General features: G+C 44.4%; 3 protein-coding genes across 7 annotated transcripts in view; 2 read left to right on the forward strand and 1 right to left on the reverse strand.

Annotated features, from left to right (window-relative positions):
• The window catches only part of UMAD1 (UBAP1-MVB12-associated (UMA) domain containing 1), a 218,990-nt gene extending 215,208 nt beyond the window's left edge, over nt 1-3,782 (reverse strand). The window contains exon 1 of one of the 4 annotated variants that reach the window (XM_070059807.2): nt 3,564-3,782. The gene's annotated coding sequence lies outside the window, so the exon portion shown is untranslated. The remainder of the gene's footprint in view (nt 1-3,563) is intronic. The other 3 variants (XM_017344468.4, XM_070059809.2, XM_089315696.1) reach the window with 3 other exon arrangements.
• LOC149121819 (uncharacterized) lies at nt 574-3,848 on the forward strand. Its single transcript, XM_089315625.1, has 3 exons — nt 574-616; nt 2,766-3,235; nt 3,713-3,848. The coding sequence occupies exons 1-3, from the start codon at nt 574-576 to the stop codon at nt 3,746-3,748; spliced, it is 549 nt and encodes a 182-aa protein (XP_089171751.1). The 3' UTR covers nt 3,749-3,848.
• Nucleotides 3,849-3,910: 62 nt separating this feature from the next.
• RPA3 (replication protein A3) lies at nt 3,911-7,258 on the forward strand. Of its 2 annotated transcripts, XM_017344472.4 has the most exons (4): nt 3,911-4,040; nt 4,990-5,064; nt 6,562-6,670; nt 6,896-7,258. In XM_017344472.4, exons 1-4 carry the CDS (start codon nt 3,942-3,944, stop codon nt 6,976-6,978), a joined length of 366 nt encoding a protein of 121 aa, XP_017199961.3. In that variant the 5' UTR covers nt 3,911-3,941; the 3' UTR covers nt 6,979-7,258. The 2 variants fall into 2 exon arrangements, with proteins under 2 accessions (XP_017199961.3, XP_089171823.1); XM_089315697.1 differs by lacking the exon at nt 4,990-5,064.
• The last annotated feature ends 12,210 nt before the right edge of the window (nt 7,259-19,468 follow it).

The raw sequence follows: 19,468 nt of genomic DNA on the forward strand, positions 1-19,468 counted from the left end.
AAAGAAAAGAAAAGAAAAGAAAAGAAAAAGGAAAGGGGAGTGGAGGGAGGGCGGAAAGAGCAGAATATAGGTGCTGTGGTCTGGATTTGGTTAGTACCCTAGGGGTCCACGTGCTAGAGACTTGGTCATCACTGTGGTTGTGTTGAGGTGTTGCAGACTTTTCAGAGGGGGCCTAGTAGAAGGTCTTTGGGTCAATGGAAAAGCTGCACTTGGAGGGGAACATTGGTCTCCAGGAGTGAGTGCCATTTAGAGCAAATTATTATAAAAGCCTGAGTCTGTACCCCACCCCAGTCTCCCTGGCTTCGGAGATGTATGTGACCTCTCTCAGACCACTGCCTCTGCAGTGATATGACTCAGCAGAGAGGGTCCTCGCTACAGCTGCACCAACGCCAGCATCACATCATCGAATCTCCCCAACAGTGAGCTAAATACACCTCTTTTCCTTCTTAAATAGCCTACCTCAGGTATCTTGTTGTAATAAAATGAACACACAGAGAATGCAAATTGAGACCACAACGAAAACCATTTCATATCTATCAGATCAAAAGGGAAAAAAAATCTTTAAAAGTTGCCATGAATGTAGATTACCTGGAACGCTACTATACCCCTGAAGAGAGTACACTGGTTCTACCATTTGGCCAAATCATTTGTCTTTGCTAATAGAGCTGCAGAGCCACATCCCACACTCCAGCAATTCTACTGACCCATGTTTGCACAATGCACCAGCACTGCACACAACAGAAAAGAACAGCAATCAAAAGGTCAAGCAATAATAGAGCAAAGGAGCAAAAAGAATGAATGCCACCTACATTCATCCACATGATTAATCTCAAAAACAAGTAAGAAAATATACAAAGGGTATTCGAAAAGTTCATGGAAAATCTGTACTATGAAAACCACAAATGATTACAAAATCTTTTTGGCACCTAAATAAACATTTCTTTAAATTCCATTTTTCACAAGCTTTGTGATGTGTCCTTATATACCACTCCATTTATGTAAAGGTCAAAGATTGGCCTTTGGGGCTGGTGCTGTGGTTTAGTGGGTAAAGCTGCTGCCTGCAGTACCTGCATCTTATATGGGCACCAGTTCGAGACCTGGCTGTTTCTCTTCCAATCCAGCTCTGTGCTATGGCCTAGGAAGGCAGTAAGATGGCACAATTCCTTGGGCCCCTGCACCTTTTTTAGGAAATCCAGAAGAAGCTCCTGACTCCTGCCTTCAAATGGGCCCAGCTCCAGCTGTGGCGGCCATTTGGGGAATGAACCAGCAGATGGAAGATCTTTGTCTCTGCCTCTGCCTCTCTGTAACTCTCCCTTTCAAACAAACAAATCTTAAAAAAAAATAAAAAATAAAAAAAATTTAAAAAAAAAAGATTGTCCTTTCTATAATGAAACAGCATACCCTTGAGAAACGCCCACATGTGAGGCATGCAGTTGACACAGCAGTTTAGTCACTGTTTGGGACACCATATCAGAGTGCCTGGCTCACGATCTGGCTCCTCCAATTCTAATCCAGCTTCCTGCTAACTGACAACCTGGGAGGCATCAGATAATGGCTCAAGTAATTGGATTCCTGCCAATCACATGGAAGATCCAAACTGAGTCCCTGGCTCCTGGCTTCAGCCTGGCCCAGCCCCGGCTGGTGTGGGTATTTGGGTAGGGTATCTCTGTGTCTCCATTGTCCATTAACTATTTTTTTTTTAATTACAGAAAGGCAAAAGAAACATAAAGAGAAAGGTTCCCACTGGTTCCACTGGCTCCCTCCACAAATGCCCACAACAGCCAGGGCTGGACCAAGCCAAACTTGGGAGCAGGGAACAACCTGGGTCTTCCATGTGGGTGGCAGGACACAATCACTTTCGTCATCAGCTGCTGCCTCTCAGGGTGCACATTAGCAGGAAGCTGGAGCTGGGAGCAGAACTGGAACTTAAACCCAGGTACTCTGACATAGGAAGGTGTCCCAAGGGGCATCTTAACCCCTGTGCAGCCACCCACCCCACCACGAACTATTAAGTACTATTGTATATACTCTTCCCTGCGTAGCATGTATTTTATGATAAATTTTTATTTAAAACAGACTTTTGGATATGTTTTGAATCATCTTTTTGGGGTAGGCACTTGTTTATTAAGATACTGGTTAAAACATCAGCATCTCATATTGTAGTGCCTGGGTTCCCAGCCCCAGCTCCTGACTCCAGGTCCCTGCTAAGGCAGACCCTGAGAGGCAGAGCTGATGGCTCAAGTGATTGGGTTCCTACCGCCCACGCAGGAGACCTTGATTGAGTTCCAGGTCTGCCTAGGTTCTTGGAGGCATTTGGAAACTGAGCCAGTGTAAGGAATGTCTCTCCTTGTGTCTCTCTCTGCCCCTCAAATAAATAAATATAATTTCTTCTTGGTCATCTACCTATTTTAAATAAGTATCTTGGCTTAAAAGTGTTCTTTTAGCCATAATAAAACAATGATGCCTTAAAGGCTGTCTTCATTTATATATTGATATGAGGGACATTCAGATGTACGCTATTGTATTTAATGAACATCAACTGTCTTTCCAAAGCATTGCTAGCATACAAAAAACTTTATGGTCTTATGCAGCAATATAAAATAGACTTGACTTACACCAATACAGCCACCACTTTCCCAAACACTCAGCATCCGTTTAACGAAATCCTTCAGACTTGTTTTAGTAACAGCAAAAATAAAACTAACATAGTAAGCGCTAAATAAACGCTGGGGGACACTCCCTGCCGTTTAATTACGGTACATGAGATTACAATCTGAAATTGCCTCATGAAGTCTCCAAACGATCTCCTCCGGCTAAGGCAAATGCGGGACCGCTCCCGCCTCTGCCGTCCACACAACCGCAGCAGGCTACAACGCGCTCCGAACCGGCGACGGACGGAGCCTCCCCGAGTGCCCAGGAACACAGGGCTTGCCCCGGCCGCCGGCCCTCAGCTCCCCGCTCCAGGGCGCGGGGCGGTGGACGGCAGGGAGGGACACGCTGCCGCGTTTTCGCGGGAGCCGCGGACCCCAGCGCCCAGGCTGGCGTCGGCTGCGCCCCACCGCGCAACCCCCGCGTTCTGCGGGCAGGGACAGCGCCTCGGCGAGCCGCGCCCCGACCCCGGGGCCCGCAGCCCCCCGGGCTGGCCCCTCGGCCCCGGCCACGCCCGTCACGGCTGACGCCCCGCGGCGAGAGCGGCAACACCGACGCCAGGCCCCGACCCGCACCGGCAGCGCAGGTATGGGGGCGCCTCTCTTCTGACAGGCGGGGAAGCCGGCTGTGAACAGACCCCCTGCCCCTCAGCGCCTGAAAGAGTGACCGCGACCGCTGACAACCCGCTTCCCGCCTCCGGGAGGATGGGGGTCCAGAAAAAACCCCGATCCCCACGTTTCACTTCACAGCTGGCTCGCGCCTCCCACGCCCAAGAGAAAACGGGGGCGGGTGAGGCTAACAGCCGGTGCGGCTGTGGCAGGAGCCGGCGGCCGGGTCCCGCCTCGCTCTGTCCACTCAGTCCGTGGGGAGGAGACAGCCAGCAAGGCTGCGGCGCCTCCTGCGAGGACAGGTACCTGACGCTGGCGCCGCAGTCCCCCGCCGCCCTGGCACCGGAGCCCGACACCCCGCTTCCGGGGTCAAGTCGCCGAGGGGAGGCCGGAGTGCCCGGGAGGGGACCTGCCACGCCCCGCCACGCCCCGCCTCCGCTGCCCTTTCCCCCTAGGATTCGGGCCACTTCCGGAACGCGGCGCGTCACTAAGCAGCCGATCCTCTCTTCCCTGTTCGTCCCGCCCCTTCTCCCGCTTGGCCCGGAGCACGTGATTGCGAAAGCGCTTTCGGCGTGTTTGATTGGCGGAGCTGTCGGGATAGTCTTCGCTGATTGGTGCTGGGGATATGCCCCATAGACGCCCGCGGGGCGCACAGTTTGGATCGTCCGTCGTGTTCCCGCCACCATGGTGGACGTCATGGAGCTGCCCAAGTCGCGCATCAACGCCAGCATGCTCTCTCAGTTCATCGACCGGCCAGTCTGCTTAGTGGGGAGGCTGGAAAAGGTGCGCGGGCTCGCCGCCCTGGGCGCCGGGGCCGATAGCCGGAGGGAGGGACGCCTGACCGCCACGGGTCGGGGACGGAGGGTGGGAAGAGGACCCGGGCGCCTCAGCATCGCTGCTCACGCAGTGGCTTTGTGGCGCGGATGGCTGCTTGCGGCACACTTCTGAGCCCTTGCAGCTGCTTCGTGGCGCCTCGTTAGGGCACGGAATGCGCTGCCTTCCATGCGTCAGCGCCTGTCGCTCCTGTCCCGGTCGTGGTGTTTAAGCAGAGGGAGCCGTAGACAGGACTCCCACGTCCACCTGCCAGGCTGGGCTGGCCCCACCGAGGAGAACCTTGTCCTCGCCCCTTTTCCTGTGAAAATTCCCGGGTTGTCCCTGTGGGGATTCCCTCGGCAGCCGCTGCGCCCCACGAGGGAAGCAGAGGCCGGACAGGCTTGTTTCAGTAGCTCCTTTCCCCCGCACATCCGCGGCCCAGCCGAGGGAGCGGGAAACTGAGTCCGAGCGTGCCCAGGCCTCGCCCCACGCCTGTGGGCCGCTTCGCGGCGGTCTCCCAGGAGGGGAGCCCACCGCGGCCATCGGTCCTCGGGCGTCCACTGCTCCTGTGGGGTAGGAACCTTCCGAACCGGGAGTGCTGGCAGCTGGTCCAGGCCTCCTCTAACTTGTTCCCGGAGTGGGGTTTGCAGATACAGCGAATGGAAATCACGGGACCCACTTGGACGACTAAGTGTTGGTTCTTTATCGGAAATTAGCTGGGGCGTCCCGTGACTAGCTCTGATAAAACAAGGTACTATGTGGAAACGAATAAACCTGGTTCAAGAGTCTGTTTTGTGCTTGCCTAAATTAGGTCAATCTCAAGTTTCATCACTTTTTGTTTTTTTTTTTATTTTATTTTAATGATATTTTAGAGGTTTTGTTTCTGTATAAAGGCCTTTTTTTAATGTTTGTTTTTTAGATTCATCCCAGTGGAAAAATGTTTATTCTTTCAGATGGAGAAGGGAAAACTGGAACTGTTGAGTTGATGGAACCTGTATGTTTAAGTATTAATTCTGTGCATATCATAGTTGCTTTGTCTTGGTTCGGTGCTAATGTTTCTGCTTTTGGAAGTGCTGTATAAAGGATGAGTTTCTAAAACCTCCATAGCTCTAAAATTAAATTCTTACCTTCTTTTCTGATACTTTCCTTTATATTTCTAACTGTTGGTTCTTTGGGCTCCATAACTTTTTAATACATCACTAAATACTGAGTAACAGTTCTCATTCCTTACAATTTTCTTGGCACTTCATGAAGACAAATCCATATACTATTTGGTTAATGTGTGCAGAACATACTTTGTGAAGTTATAGAAGTTTCTGGCTCTTCTTGATGGGTCTTTAACAAGTTACTGCTTGTAGAAATCTGGACACTCAGTAAACTGATTGAGAGAGAGATCTTCCATCCACTGGTTCACTCCCGATGACTGCAACCACCAAGGCTGGGCCATGCCACAGCCAGGAGCCTGGAACTCCTTCTGGGTTTCTCACATGGCTGGTAGGGGTCCTTGGACTTAGGTCATCTGCTGCTTTCCTAGGCACATTAGCAATGAGTTGCATCAAAACTGGAGCAGCCAGGACTCAAACCAGCAGCCATATGGGATGCTGGCGTCACAGGCAATGCCTTAACCCACCATAACATGACACCTGCCGCTGCGTTAGTAAAGTTTAAAATTATTGTTAAAAGGTTTAAGGGGGCCGGCGCCGTGGCTCAATAGGCTAATCCTCCACCTTGCGGCGCCGGCACACCGGGTTCTAGTCCCTGTCGGGGCGCCGGATTCTGTCCCGGTTGCCCCTCTTCCAGGCCAGCTCTCTGCTATGGCCAGGGAGTGCAGTGGAGGATGGCCCAGGTGCTTGGGCCCTGCACCCCATGGGAGACCAGGAAAAGCACCTGGCTCCTGGCTCCTGCCATCAGATCAGCGTGGTGCACCGGCTGCAGCGGCGGCCATTGGAGGGTGAACCAACGGCAAAAAGGAAGACCTTTCTCTCTGTCTCTCTCTCTCACTGTCCACTCTGCCTGTCAAAAAAAAAAAAAAAAAAAAAAAAAAAAAAAAGGTTTAAGGTAGGCCAGCACCGCAGCTCACTAGGCTAATCCTCCGCCTGCAGTGTCAGCACCCCGGGTTCTAGTCCCAGTTGAGGTGCCGGATTCTGTCCCAGTTGCTCCTCTTCCAGTCCAGCTCTCTGCTGTGGCCTGGGAAGGCAGTGGAGGATGGCCCAGGTCCTTGGGCCCTGCACCCGGATGGAGACCAGGAGGAAGCACCTGGCTCCTGGCTTCAGATCAGCGCAGCGCACCGGCCATAGCAGCCACTTGGTGGGTGAACCAACGGAAAAAGGAAGACCTTTTTTCTCTCTCTCTGTCTAACTCTTGCCTGTCAAAAAAAAAAAAAAAAAAAAAAAAAAAAGGTTTAAGGTATTAATAAACTGAGTAACAGTTTTCCAAATTAATCAACTGAAAATGTGATAACACCAAATTGCTATTTTGTTCTGCATCTTAGCTCGATGAAGAAATCTCTGGAATTGTGGAAGTCGTTGGAAGAGTAACAGCCAAGGCAACCATCATGTGTGCATCTTATGTCCAGTTCAAAGAAGATAACAATCCTTTTGGTAATATAACACATTCTAATATTGAGTGGTTTATGTAATTTGGAGGAAGACAATTTTATTCTTAATTTGATATGTGTTGGTCTAGTCCTATCATGTTTTCAATTTCTATGGGATTTTCTGATCCCAAGGAAAATGAGAGAATAGTTTAATCTGTTTCTAAGTAGTGTTTAAATATGTAGGAAAGAGAAAATTAAATGTTTCCTTAACTGTTTTTTTTTTTTTCAGATCTTGGACTTTACAATGAAGCTGTGAAAATTACCCACGAGTTCCCTCAGTTTTTTCCTTTAGGGGTTACACAACATGATTGATCCTGACTGATTTTCTTAGGATTGCAAGTGAGCTACAGCAAAGAATATTAAAGGAGTCCTCATATGTATGAGGAAGAGATTCTTGTGGTTTCTATTGTTTTCTCTTTAATATTTCATGTACTAAACCTTAGATATACCAGTCTATAGTTTTTGATGGAATTGGTATATTGACAGTTCTCAGCCAAGGAATTGTTTCTCTGGAATATGCTTGGATTAGATGAAAGATCCAAGCAGGTGTGTGAGTTTAGTTTTCTATTTTATTAATAAAAATTAAAATGGAGCATACTGTTGGTCATTTCATTTTTATTCTTACAGTCACATATCCAAATAGACACTTGGAATTTCACATCTGAAAGGTCAGAACTTAGACCTTCCAAATGAAACTCTGGGCTAACTGCGAAGGATTTTCTCACCATCTCTCAAACTATCCCAGGTTAATTATTCTTTGATACTCCACTTAAAAACTGATTTTGATGAATTATAAAAGAAACATAACCTATATCTTCTGGAATTGGTAAAGTATCTCTTTTTCTGGATTTTAAAACTGAGCGTTTAAAAGGATACATAATCTTGTATGAAAGAATTGGTGGAATACTTGATTTTGATTTCTTTCTTTTCAATTGTCATTATCTTTAGATAATGTAGGAACAAAGTAAACCTTCTCGTATAGAATTTCCAACTAGTGATTGAGGCCTTTCACCATCTAACCTCAATCTCAAATTCTGTTCTCCCCTTTGAAGCCACCCTCCAATACCCAGTCCTCCAATAGCCTTTAAACACAGGAGCCTTTGAACTGGCTATCTGCTTGGATTGGCCTGTTTCTTTGACCAATTGAAAACATTCCCTGAATTTCCTGATTTAGGCAGCATTAGTCACTTCATGTTACATACCTTTGTTCATACCTCTCATCACATTTAACTTTCTGAAACTTTTTTTTTTTTTTTTTTTTTTTTTTCAGTTTAAAATCTTCTTGGCATCAGCATTTTGGTTTAGTGAATTAAGCCACCACTTGGATACCCTCACATCACACCATACCAAAGTGCCGATCTGGGTCCTGGCTCCTCCACTTCCAACCCCACTTGTAGCTAATGCATCCTGGGAAGCAGCAGTGTATGGCTTCAGTACTAAGATCCCTGCCATGCACATGGGAGACATCTTTTCAATAATCTTAGGCTGCAGGAAGTTGATACTTCAGACCTCGTGTACAGGCTTCCCCAGAATTCACCCCAGGACTTGACTCAAAATACTTGTTGAATGACTTAATGTGGATTAAATCAGTACCTTAAAAGGACAACTTCAAAAATGTATAGATTCAGGGCCTGGTGTAGGTGCAAGATAGAATACTGTTGGGTTGCCCACGTTCCATGTTGGAGTGCCTGGGTTCCGGTCCCAGCTCTGCTTCTGACTTTACTTCCTGCTAATATGTGCCCTGGGAGGCAGCAGCTGATGGCTAAACCCAAGTAGCTGGGTTCCTGCCACCTATATGGGAGACTCAGATGGGAGTTCTGGCTTTGTCCTGGCCCAGGCCTGGCTGTTGGGGGCATTTGGGCAGTAAGCCAGCAGATGGATACCAGTAATTAAAAGCTAGATAATTGATATTCTCTCTGTTGCTCATCCTTTCAAGTAGATTGGAAAAAAAAAAAACTAATAACATACATAATTTTGCTTTTTATTTAAACTAAAAAATATAAAATTTTCCCACTGTGTCCTAGAGACACTGCCATGGTTTAGTACATAGCTTTCCAGAATTTCGTCTACTTTGACAAACTGTCTGTAGGACCCCTAAACCATGTTTTGCAACATGAATCTTTCCTGACTATGGCATTCTCTTTCATCATCGCAAAACAGCCCACTGTACCAAATGTTCCTCAGTGTATTTAACCATTTCTCTAATTCGCTTCCCCACCCAGAAGAGATGAGGAAGCTGAAAGTAAGAAGCCTCTTTGGTATTTCCCAGTGTCTAACAAAGTACACAGATCAGTCAGTTGAGCCTAGCTTGAGAAGCCGCAAGACCCAGAGGACGGGTAAGGAAGTAACAGTGGCAAGGATGGGAGCTTTGATCTTTAGTGAAGAAGATGTTCAGAAGGTATTTGGAAATGTACAACCTAAAACCTTTAAGGTAGAGTTTAATGGGTCTGCTGTCCCTTATCTGCAATTTTAAAATCTAAAATGGCTTGAAAATCGTAAAACTTTCCCCTAAATTTAGGGCAAAACCTGAAAAGAATAGTTGTGAAGCTGTTTGTAGCCTCTCTTACTTTGTGAAGTACGCATATATTTCACTGCAGAAACATGGGTGTAGAAGACACTCCATGACATACGGTAGGCGTTCCCTGTGACTGCCAAAATCCAAAAATTCTAATTCTAAAGTGTGTTTCAAGTAAGGGTTTATGTTCCTAAATCAAGGGACAGAATGCAGAAAAAAATCACAGAGCCAATGACAAAACCTTGGTGGACCTGTGCCCCTGATGGACTGAGAGTAAATGGGACGAGGAAGAATAATCAAGTGAGAAGAACCAGCAGTGCCCAGCATCTAGTAAGTCCTCCATAAATGCTGACCGGGAGAGAGTATCATGCAAGGCAAGGAAGAAGAGTTTCAATGAGTGGTCAGCGTTGTTCAAAACAAAGAATGCTTGTAAGTAAAGATTCAGGGCAAAATGCTGATATTGTTAATTTATAATATATAGCACACATTTCCAAAAAGGATTAGGTTGCAAAAATATAAAAGGAGACACTGAAAACAGGAGAGAGCAACAAAAATCTAATATAAAAAATATAATTTAGGCATTATATTTAATTCCAAGTTTTTCTGGGAAGCATGGAAAAGAGAGGGACAATCTGCACTTGAATTTCAATAGCCTTAAATCCACTAGAGCAATCCAGTTTTTCCTAATGTTAAAATATCATGCAGCGTATTATGAACTGTAAAATAGTTGTCTTCAGTAGCAATTTTACAAAGATTTTTCAAATGTTCCCTTTTAGTTGTCATCTGATGATGACAAAATTCAACACAACTACAAAGCATCTTCTATGTGATAAGTGCTTTGAATGATCAACTAGTATTACTAAATCTATAGAACTGTTTTTAGAAATATGTACTCATTTTAAAATAATTTTTAAACTGAATCCTCAACTTTGATTTGAAAGGCCGAGAAACAGAGACAGACAGGGAAATCCATGTGCTGAATCACTCACAGGCTGACACCTGGAGACCAAAACTCCCATCTGGGTCTCCCATACAGGTGGCAGGAACCCAGCCACTTTTGTTCAGTCATCACCCGCTGCATCCCAAGGCACACATTAGCAGGAAGTAAGAATCAGAAGCAGAACTGGGACTGGAACCCAGGCACTGCAATATAGAATGTGGCACTCAAACAGTATCCTAATTGTTGCACCCCAGGACCTAAACCTATAGAATTTTGAAGTTGTCCTTTTAAGGTATGAATGTAATCTGCTTTAAGTCATTCAGATATTTTGAGTCAAGTCCTGGATTTACTGCTGGAGAAGGCTTTAAGTGATCTGAAGCATCAGTCTCCTGCAGCCTAACAGAATCTTTAAAGGTGTCTCACTCTTACCAGCTGCTCAATATTGTGATCTGAGGTTTCAGATCCACCGTGGTAACCACCAGATTCTGCAGGTTCTATTTAATGAAACTCCAATCTGGTTTCTTCCCTTATTTAATCCACATGGTATTTGATTCTGATCTGTTGCTGTCAATAATCTTGGTACCAGAGGTTATCTTTCCTAAGGAGATGACGCTAAGTCTACAGTACTAAGAAAACATGTGTTTTCAATTACTTTCTAATACTGAGGTTGGTTTGAGGTAAGCCATTTAGGTTCTTTCCTGACTCCACTTGACCTTCAGCCATGGGGTTTTGAGATGGCTAATTAAGACCAGAGGTGTAGACTATGAGGAATTTATAGTGTAATTAATCTTGATTGCAGAGATTAAAATTATAGTTACATATTAATGAATCTCAGCAGCACAACACTGTTGTGTGGCTTGCCAGTGTTGTGGCTCAGCAGTGGGGACGTCCTTGTCTTTGTTAGAGACTTCCACTGAAATATAGTGGCTGTTGCATATAGAACAGTGCTGTTTCAAACACTGTTTCTTTGGGGTGGCAAAAAAAGAACAACAGTGTGGTATTTAGGACACACAGTTAACTCCAAAGCTTTGGAACAATGAGCAAAGAACAGTGCCATAAATCAGAAGAAAGGACAATATATGTGATCATTTGAGGCAATCCATAGATGACATTGTGATTTAATTAGTCCCCCTTTCTAAGCAACTGTTCATTTTTCACAGGAGTTTGAAATATTATTCCAAAAAATAATCTGATTATTTTGGCTGTGAGAACCCTACATTGCAGAATGTTAGTTGTTTTTTATTTATTTTTATTTTTTAAAGATTTATTTATTTATTTATTTGAAAGGCAGTTACAGAGGCAGCAATAAAAAAAGAAAGAGAGGTCCTCCAATCCGCTGCCACTCCCCAGGTGGCTGCAATGGCCGGAGTTGGGCCAGAGCAGGGCCAATCTGAAGCCAGGAGTCTGGAGCTTCTTCCAGGTCTCCCATGTGGGTGCAAGGGCCCAAGGACTTGGGCCAACTTCCACTGTTTTTCCAGGCTGCAGCTGAGAGCTGGATTGGAAGAACATCCAGGACTCAAACCAGTGTCCATATGGGATGGTGGCACTGCAGGTGGCAGCTTTACCCGCTATGCTACAGCACCGGCCCCAATATTGTTTATTTAACCTGGACTTAAATGAATGGATTCAGTGAAAGATCTTGGTATCTTGGCATCTCAATCTAGCAAGTCATCAGGGAGAAATTCTGCTGTTGAATAATCATTAATTAAAAGCTAGATAATTAATATCATTTTAACCTTAAATAATTATTTAGGATATATTTAGTTTTAGTGTTGACATTTTCATTGATTTAACTTCACCTAATGCACCATGATCATTTAAAGCCAAGTTGTGTTAATTTAGCACAACCATATAGAAAACCAGAAACAGTCCTGATTTCATTGTTTTTCCTTAGCTTCTGAGAGGCTTTAAGTTTTAGGAAAACATTAGGCCCGATGAGTGTATACTTTTTTCAGGGATGCATCCATTCTCCTAAGCGTCAGGGTCCCAGTTCATCCATTATTTCTTCCATATGGCTCAGAAATGCTATGTCTCAGTCGGGCATGTATTTGACCTTCTGTGAGAGTCAGACAGCAGACCAGGGGGTTGCCTCACTTTGGAATCTCCTCAGCACTGACTAAATGTCTTCCAGATGAACATAATGTGGGCCAAGGGAGGAGCAAGGGATTAGAAATCATTGCCTCCAAACCAGGGAGATGTGTACACTTTCTTTTGGAACCTAGTGACCTAAAGGAATTGACCTACTGGGCAGTTTCCTTCACTCTCAACTTCGTCTATTTAAGTCATAAAAGCAGCTCAGATAAGATAGAGTAATTATTTATTATCATTCCATTTGTTTAAAACAACAGTAAAGACAGCTGCAAAGGCTCCTGTCCTCCCCCTGTTTTCTCATCGTAAATTCCTACAAAGTGACTTTGCCAGATGTGCACGTGGGCTACCAGTGGAGGCAGGATGAAGCAGTTCATTACTGTCATTTGTCGCAGGACCACTCACCTGCGAATGTTGGCACCAGTGCCCTGTTTTATCCCTTTTACAGGAAAATAAAAGTAACATTTCTAGAGGAATAAAATAGGCCCCCTATGTTGCTTTTCTTCCTTTATCTGCTATCTTAAACGTTTTTGAAGTACAAATTTCAAGAATACATTTTAGGCAGTACAGGGAAAATACAGAAGTTTACATGTACTCTAAAACTGTATCTATGGTAACTTATTTAAACAAAAAAAAAGGCTCCACTGTTGAATCTTTTGAGTCAAGGTAGACTAAGTTGGCATTTCTTTTCAAGGAAAAATGGACTCTAAAAGGGGAGGGGATAAAAAAAATCTATATTTCATCTACAATTGGTAAAGGACACCAACTATCTACACATCTGTAATTTTTAAAAATAGGATCCAGGGGCCGGCACTGTGGTGTAGTAAGCTAGGCTACCACCTGCCATACCAGCATCCCATATGGGCACTGGTTGTAGCCCTGGGCTGCTCTTCTTCCGATCCAGCTCTCTGCTATAGCCTGGGAAAGCAGTGGAAGATGGCCAAGTGCTTGGGCCCCTATACCCAGCTGGTTCCTGGCTTCAGATCAGCACAGCTCTGGCCATTGCAGCCATTTGGAAAGTGAACCAGTGGATGGAAGACCTATCTCTCGGTCTCTCCCTCTCTCTGTCTCTTAACTCTACCTCTCAAATGAATACATAAAATCTTTTTTTTTTTTTTTATGGGATCTAGGTAAGTTGTCTGATTCTAAGTGCGGGAATTTGGTGTGATAAAATAAAGTCAGCAATTTGCATCAACAGAACTCTTCAAGGGATTTATCTTTAAGTACATTTTAGAAATGTATCATTTGGATTGATGCATTTGAGCTTCTAAAATTTTTGAGATAAAATCATTAAGTCAATGACATTTAGAAACAGCACTGCTGCCTTCTGTGTCCTCAACAGATTCTAAATTCAGCAACATGTGTCTTGTGATCATAAGATATGGCTACAAATAGCAATAAATGTTGCAAAGCAAATTCCATGGTAGCATAGGAAAACATTTCCCCTGCAGCAGGGGAAGGTGGATTACCTCACCCCTGTGGCCTGCAGGTTACATCATGAAGAGTGCAGGCTTAGAAATGAAAAGGGAACACAAGCGAAAGTAGGAAAATGATTTCATGAAAAATAGATGTTCTTTGTTTAGGGAAAAACATCTGAAGTATTGATGAGAAACTTTAGGCGCAAATATTTCTGTGTTCATATGCTTTGAAACTGTTTCTAAAAAACTAATTTATTCATTTTCATAACTATTCATAAAGATGCAGTCATGCAAGTCAGTTTTATTCATAAAGGGCTTAAAAATATTACTATATTGCAAAATATTTTAACAATAATGTACATTTATATATTACATAATAAATTACATTTGCATATTATATAGTATAACAATATAATTATATACAACTTGGAAATTGGTAATTTCTACTTAGCTGGATTCAGTATGCAGAAAAAATATTACTTCTAGTTCTAACTCACATTTTAGTAGGGGGTAAGAGCATCACACATTCAAACTACTCTGGGATACATATTCCTATCAGTAACCTCCAGGAAGTTGCCACATAGGTGATTATTGCAACAGAGATTCTAAGAACTTGGCCAAGGAACCATTTTGTCTGTGGTAGCTGGTTGCTTTAACTCAGGGTTTCTCAATCTTTTTAAACCTTGACAAATACTAAAACTTTTAAATCCCTCATAAATACTAAAATCTCATGGCTGAGCTTTCCAGCCCAAGATTCTGAAATAACCTCCTCTCAGAATCTTGAAACCAAATGAGAACACTGAGTATCCTATCAGACTTTATTAGAATTTCTTGTTTGCCTACCTCCCCAATATGCTGCAAACTCCATGAGGAAAGAGTAGAGAAACTGGAAGACAGTGGATGGAGATGACAAGAAAACTTTTCCCTTTGTTTCCTTTTAGCCTTCTGGACTAGGAAGCCTTTAACTTTATGTCAACTTGACTGGGCTAGGTGGTGCCCAGACAGCTAATGTATCTTACTATTTTGGGATGTCTGTGTGCATCTTTCTGGAGAAGATAAGCAGTTATGAATCAGTGAACTGAGTAAAGTCCAGCCACTCTCACCTCTGTGGGCAGGCATCATCTAATCCCTCAAGGTCCAGATTATGATGGAGAAGGGTGAGTCTCGTAACTCCTTGAGCCAGGGTACCACCTTCTCCTGCCTTCAGACAACAGAAGTTCCTGCTTCAGGCTTTTGGAGTCCAGGCCCATACCAGCACCTGCCCTCCCCAGATGCTGGAGCTGAGTTACATCTGTGGCTGCTCTTGTTTGCAGGCCTTTAGACTTGGACTTGAGTCCACATACACCACTGACTTTCTTGGTTCTGTTTACCCTAGGAAGTGAGAGTGGCTATTCAGAGCAGCGAAGCATACAGCCTGAAGATCATGGAGCAAAGAACTGCAGACACTGACGTCCACTTCACATTCCTTGTCATTTTTTCCCTTTTTGTTGTGGTAAGATGTACACAAAACTGACCAAATATCAATACCTCCACTATGTATCATCCATTTCCAAACCTCTTGTAAAACAGAAACTACTCATCAAACAGTAGCCTCTCATTCCCTCCCCTCCAGCCCTGGCAATCCCCCTTCTATTTCTGTTTCTGTGACTGACTATTCTAAGTGACTACAAGTGGAACCATAGCGCTTTTCTCATTTTGTAGCTGGTTTACTTCACGTAGCATCGTGTTCTCAAGGTTCACCCACACTGTAGCCTATGTCAGGATTCCCTTCCTTTTTCAGGTTGAATCACATCCCACTGTATGTGCGTACCACGTTTTGCTTATCCATTCATCCATCCAGACACTTGAGTTGCTTCTACATTTTAACTTCTACATAGTGCTGCTATGAACATGGGCATACAAGTATCTCTTCAAAACTTTGCTTATAATCTTTTTGTTGTTGTTGTTGTTGTTGTTGACAGGCAGAGTGGACAGTGAGAGAGAGAGACAGAGAGAAAGGTCTTCCTTTGCCTTTGGTTCACCCTCCAATGGCTGCCACGGCCGGCGCGCTGATCCGAAGGCAGGAGCCAGGTGCTTCTCCTGGTCTCCCATGGGGTGCAGGGCCCAAGCACTTGGGCCATCCTCCACTGCACTCCCTGGCCACAGCAGAGAGCTGGCCTGGAAGAGGGGCAACCGGGACAGAATCCGGCACCCCGACTGGGACTAGAACCCGGTGTGCTGGCGCCGCAAGGTGGAGGATTAGCCTAGCGAGCCGCGGCACCGGCCTTGCTTATAATCCTTTTAAGTATATACCCCGAAGTGGAATTGCTGGACCATATGATAATTGTATTTTTAAGTTTTTGAAGAAACACTATTTTCCACCATGGCTGTACTATAAGCCTGCACTTTTTGTAACAATTGGAAAAAAACAACAACTAGCCTTAAAACTCACTGCAAGTTCATTCAAGACACATAATAGTAACAAAGAAAAATGCATGTGGTCCAGTTCAGTCAAGAAACCAGAGACCTCATTCCAGGTTTACCACCCATTAGATCAGCTCCTTGCATGATCCAGCTTCCTTCCAGTTCCAACAATTTATGATTTAATATCTTATTAATCACTTTCCAAATTAGTGGTTAAGTTAAAAATGGAAAACAGGTGGACATTGGGCAGTTGACAGTAGCCACTCGGAGCACTGTATTGAAAAGGGTTCTGAGAGGAAGGAGGGGATTGATAAGCGTTTGTGTCATGCTGACCAAGGGTGTGGTCATTCAGTCAGCGCTGCTTCAAGCAGAGGTTAGCCTTTTATTTATTTATTTATTTTTTTAAAGATTCATTTATTTATTGGAAAAGCAGTTACAGAGAGGCAAGAGGTCTTCCACCTGCTGGTTCACTCCTCAAATGGCCATAACAGCCGGAGCTGGGTCCATCCAAAGCCAGGAGCCAGGAGCTTCCTCTGGGTTTCCCACATGGGTCCAGGGGCCCTAGAACATGGGCCATCCCCTGCTGCCTTCCCAGGCCACAGCAGGGAGCTGGATCAGAAAGGGAGCAGCTAGGACTCAAACTGGCACCCAAATGGGATGTTGGCACTGCAGGCACCAGTTTTACCCGCTATGCCACAGTGCCGGCCCCAGCCTAACCCCTTTATCTCATGTTAACTGAAGAGTTGGATTTGTCACTGGACAATTTAAACATAAACAGGAAGTCTGCTATTGGAATACATGTTGAATTCTTTTTCCCATGTGTTTTTCTTATCCTAGCATTCTTACTACTGTGACCATTTCCAGTCTACTTTCCAAAATACAAGTCTCCACAATGTACTCAGTCACTGTTGGATAATTCCACCCTCCACTTAGCAGTTTTCAAAGTACTCATTCCTAACTTCTTAAAATGGCCACAAAGACAGGCTGGCATGGCTTAGTGGATAAGGCCGCCTCCTGCGGCACCAGCATCTCATATGGGTGTGTCGGTTCATGTCCAGCTGCTCCACTTCTGACCCAGCTCCCTGCTAATGGCCTGAGAAAGCAGCAGATGACAGCACAACTATCTGGACCCCTGCCACCCACGTGGGAGACCTGGAAGAAAGCCCCAGCTTCGGCCTGTCCAAGTGCTGGTCACTGCCGCCATCTGGGGAGTGAACCAATGGACAGAAGATGTCTCTCTCTCTCCCCTTCTCACTTTCAATTAAATAAATCTTAAAAAAAAAAAAAAAAAAAAAAAAAACCTAGCCACAAAGAAAAAGATGAAAACTCACAAGACCACCAACAGCCCAACTACTTGACTTTGGAAAGTATGTTAATCTAGTATAAGCAGTTGGATTGAGGAAAAACCCATGATGGCTGCATTTCACTGTGTTATCAGTCTGCCCTGAAAAAAATGCACATACATTTCAGCTCGGTGACTCAGATGAGGGGTGGTTCAGGGAGGTGGCTTAATTCCAAGGTATATTAACCAGTGGTCTGAGCAAATTTGGAGTTCAGGCAGAGAGAGGAAACAATGAGGAAGTAGAGGAACATACTAAAGAGTGGAACACTGCAAGACAAAAGTAGATGAGGAGGCAATTTAAATGCAGATACACTGAGGACAGGCATCTCAGGAGCAGAGTGAGGTGCTAAAATAGAAGTTCCAATTCGATGCCTCACTTCACCGAAACTACAATCTGTCCTTGTACTGTAGGCCTCTGCAGGCTCCTATCATCCGCCATCTGTTTTGGAAAGGCAGCCCGTATCACCCGACATCTATGTGATGTTCTCATTCTCTCATTCTCACATCTGTTCGCTGAAAAAGAAGGGAAGTCTCACTGTGTATGAGCATTCTTTGTCAATCTAGATCCTCTCAACTTCCTTCTTTCTGCATTAATTCCAGACTTTCAAAAAAGTATTTTCTCTTAAGGAGTAATTTGGCAATTCTATGGCACCAAGGCATGCAAGTTGCAGCATTTCATAAATTTGCATTCCACACAATGTGCCAGTGATTAATGTAAAGAATGGAAAGTTTGGAAATCTGAGGGGATTGATTTTGAACAGAACAATCCCTCCACGCTTCCACATTCAACCTCAAGTTCTGCGATGCTGGGTGCTAAGCAAGCAAAACAAAACCACCTTACAGGTGCGACAGTCACTCACAGAGACTATTTGGTTATTTTTAATGCTGTAACTGCTTTTATCTAAATGCTAATCAGTCGTCCTGCCACAACCCTGCAGTGGCAGAATCAATTTCAGTAACAATGCTGATGGTCACAATATGATCCACTGAAGTCTCCACTCCTTGGTGCAAAGGGGGTGGAAATGATAGGCAGCTCATTAATCATTTATCCCAGAGATGAATGTGTTCAGTTGCTGCCAGGGGGCTGTAGGTGAATGCTGCCAGGAATGAGAAATGTCAATTGTCAGGCCTCGTGCATAATGGTGGAGCTGATTTAAGCTTCTTTGAAGATTAAAGTTGTGCCCTTTTCCCCACAGTTCCGTCACATACGCTTGGCAATTTTGTTCCATAAGAACTCATTTTCTCTCTGCTCAGATGTCCTTGCTTGAGATCATATACGCAGCTAGAGTCTTCCCCAGCTATCTGCAGAGTCACAGAGGTCTGCAGAGTGCCACACATTGCGAATGGACTTTAAATGAATAAAGAATAAGTGAAGGAAGCAAACCAAGAGCGGCACTGAATCATTTTTGGCCAATTTTTCCACAATGGATATGTTGTCTCAACAAGGATGATACACATTTTAATTTCCCAGGGCCCCACAGGGAACAGACATAGTCTATATTTCGTGTAACATTTTCTGAAGATAGAAAAACCAATTCAATACAGTACACTCAAAAAACTATTATTCACCAAATTATGTGAACATTCCCAAAAGTGTAGTCACTGTCTAGAGGACGTTAAGAATCTGCCCCAACTTAATTATTTCCAACCTCTGTCTGATTCTTCCAGTGGGAAATACAAAAAGACTTCAAAACGGCTGTAGGAAAATGGAATAAAAAGATGTTTGTTTTCCTGCAAAAGGTTTTTGAAATCTGCACACAGTCTCTTCATGATACGTATTTCCCATGAACGTCTGGAGGCCCCTCAGCATGCTCCCACCTGCAGTTCCCTTTGGAAGCCCACAGCGTCTGAGCGTTCACTGCAAGAATCATACTCAGGTTTCCAAAAATAATTTAATGTATCTCAGAAAACCGTCTGTCTTTACTAAATATCAGTTTGTCCTGAGAGTCTCAACTGATCCTACATTCCATTTTTGAGGACTGGAAGCAAAGGGTCGAAGGTTTAAGATGATAAAACATGCAAGATATACTTCTCACAGATGTATCAAGTTGCTGAATGCTTTTGCTCCATCAACTGTACATCTTCACCTGTCTTGG

Source organism: Oryctolagus cuniculus, chromosome 16 (assembly GCF_051225735.1).
Source record: "Oryctolagus cuniculus isolate XC-2025 breed Fujian yellow rabbit chromosome 16, ASM5122573v1, whole genome shotgun sequence".
Classification (NCBI taxonomy): domain Eukaryota; kingdom Metazoa; phylum Chordata; class Mammalia; order Lagomorpha; family Leporidae; genus Oryctolagus; species Oryctolagus cuniculus.

What these genes read in the sequence shown, in the direction of transcription:
- LOC149121819 (XM_089315625.1), top strand. Translation starts at nt 574, where the DNA reads ATGAATGTAGATTACCTGGAACGCTACTATACCCCTGAAGAGA. An exon ending in CTACTATACCCCTGAAGAGA is followed by an intron (nt 617 to 2,765) that starts GTACACTGGTTC and finishes ACGGTACATGAG; the next exon opens with ATTACAATCTGAAATTGCCT. An exon ending in GACCCGCACCGGCAGCGCAG is followed by an intron (nt 3,236 to 3,712) that starts GTATGGGGGCGC and finishes CTTTCCCCCTAG; the next exon opens with GATTCGGGCCACTTCCGGAA.
- RPA3 (XM_017344472.4), top strand. Translation starts at nt 3,942, where the DNA reads ATGGTGGACGTCATGGAGCTGCCCAAGTCGCGCATCAACGCCAGCATG. An exon ending in CTGTTGAGTTGATGGAACCT is followed by an intron (nt 5,065 to 6,561) that starts GTATGTTTAAGT and finishes TCTGCATCTTAG; the next exon opens with CTCGATGAAGAAATCTCTGG. An exon ending in AGAAGATAACAATCCTTTTG is followed by an intron (nt 6,671 to 6,895) that starts GTAATATAACAC and finishes TTTTTTTTTCAG; the next exon opens with ATCTTGGACTTTACAATGAA.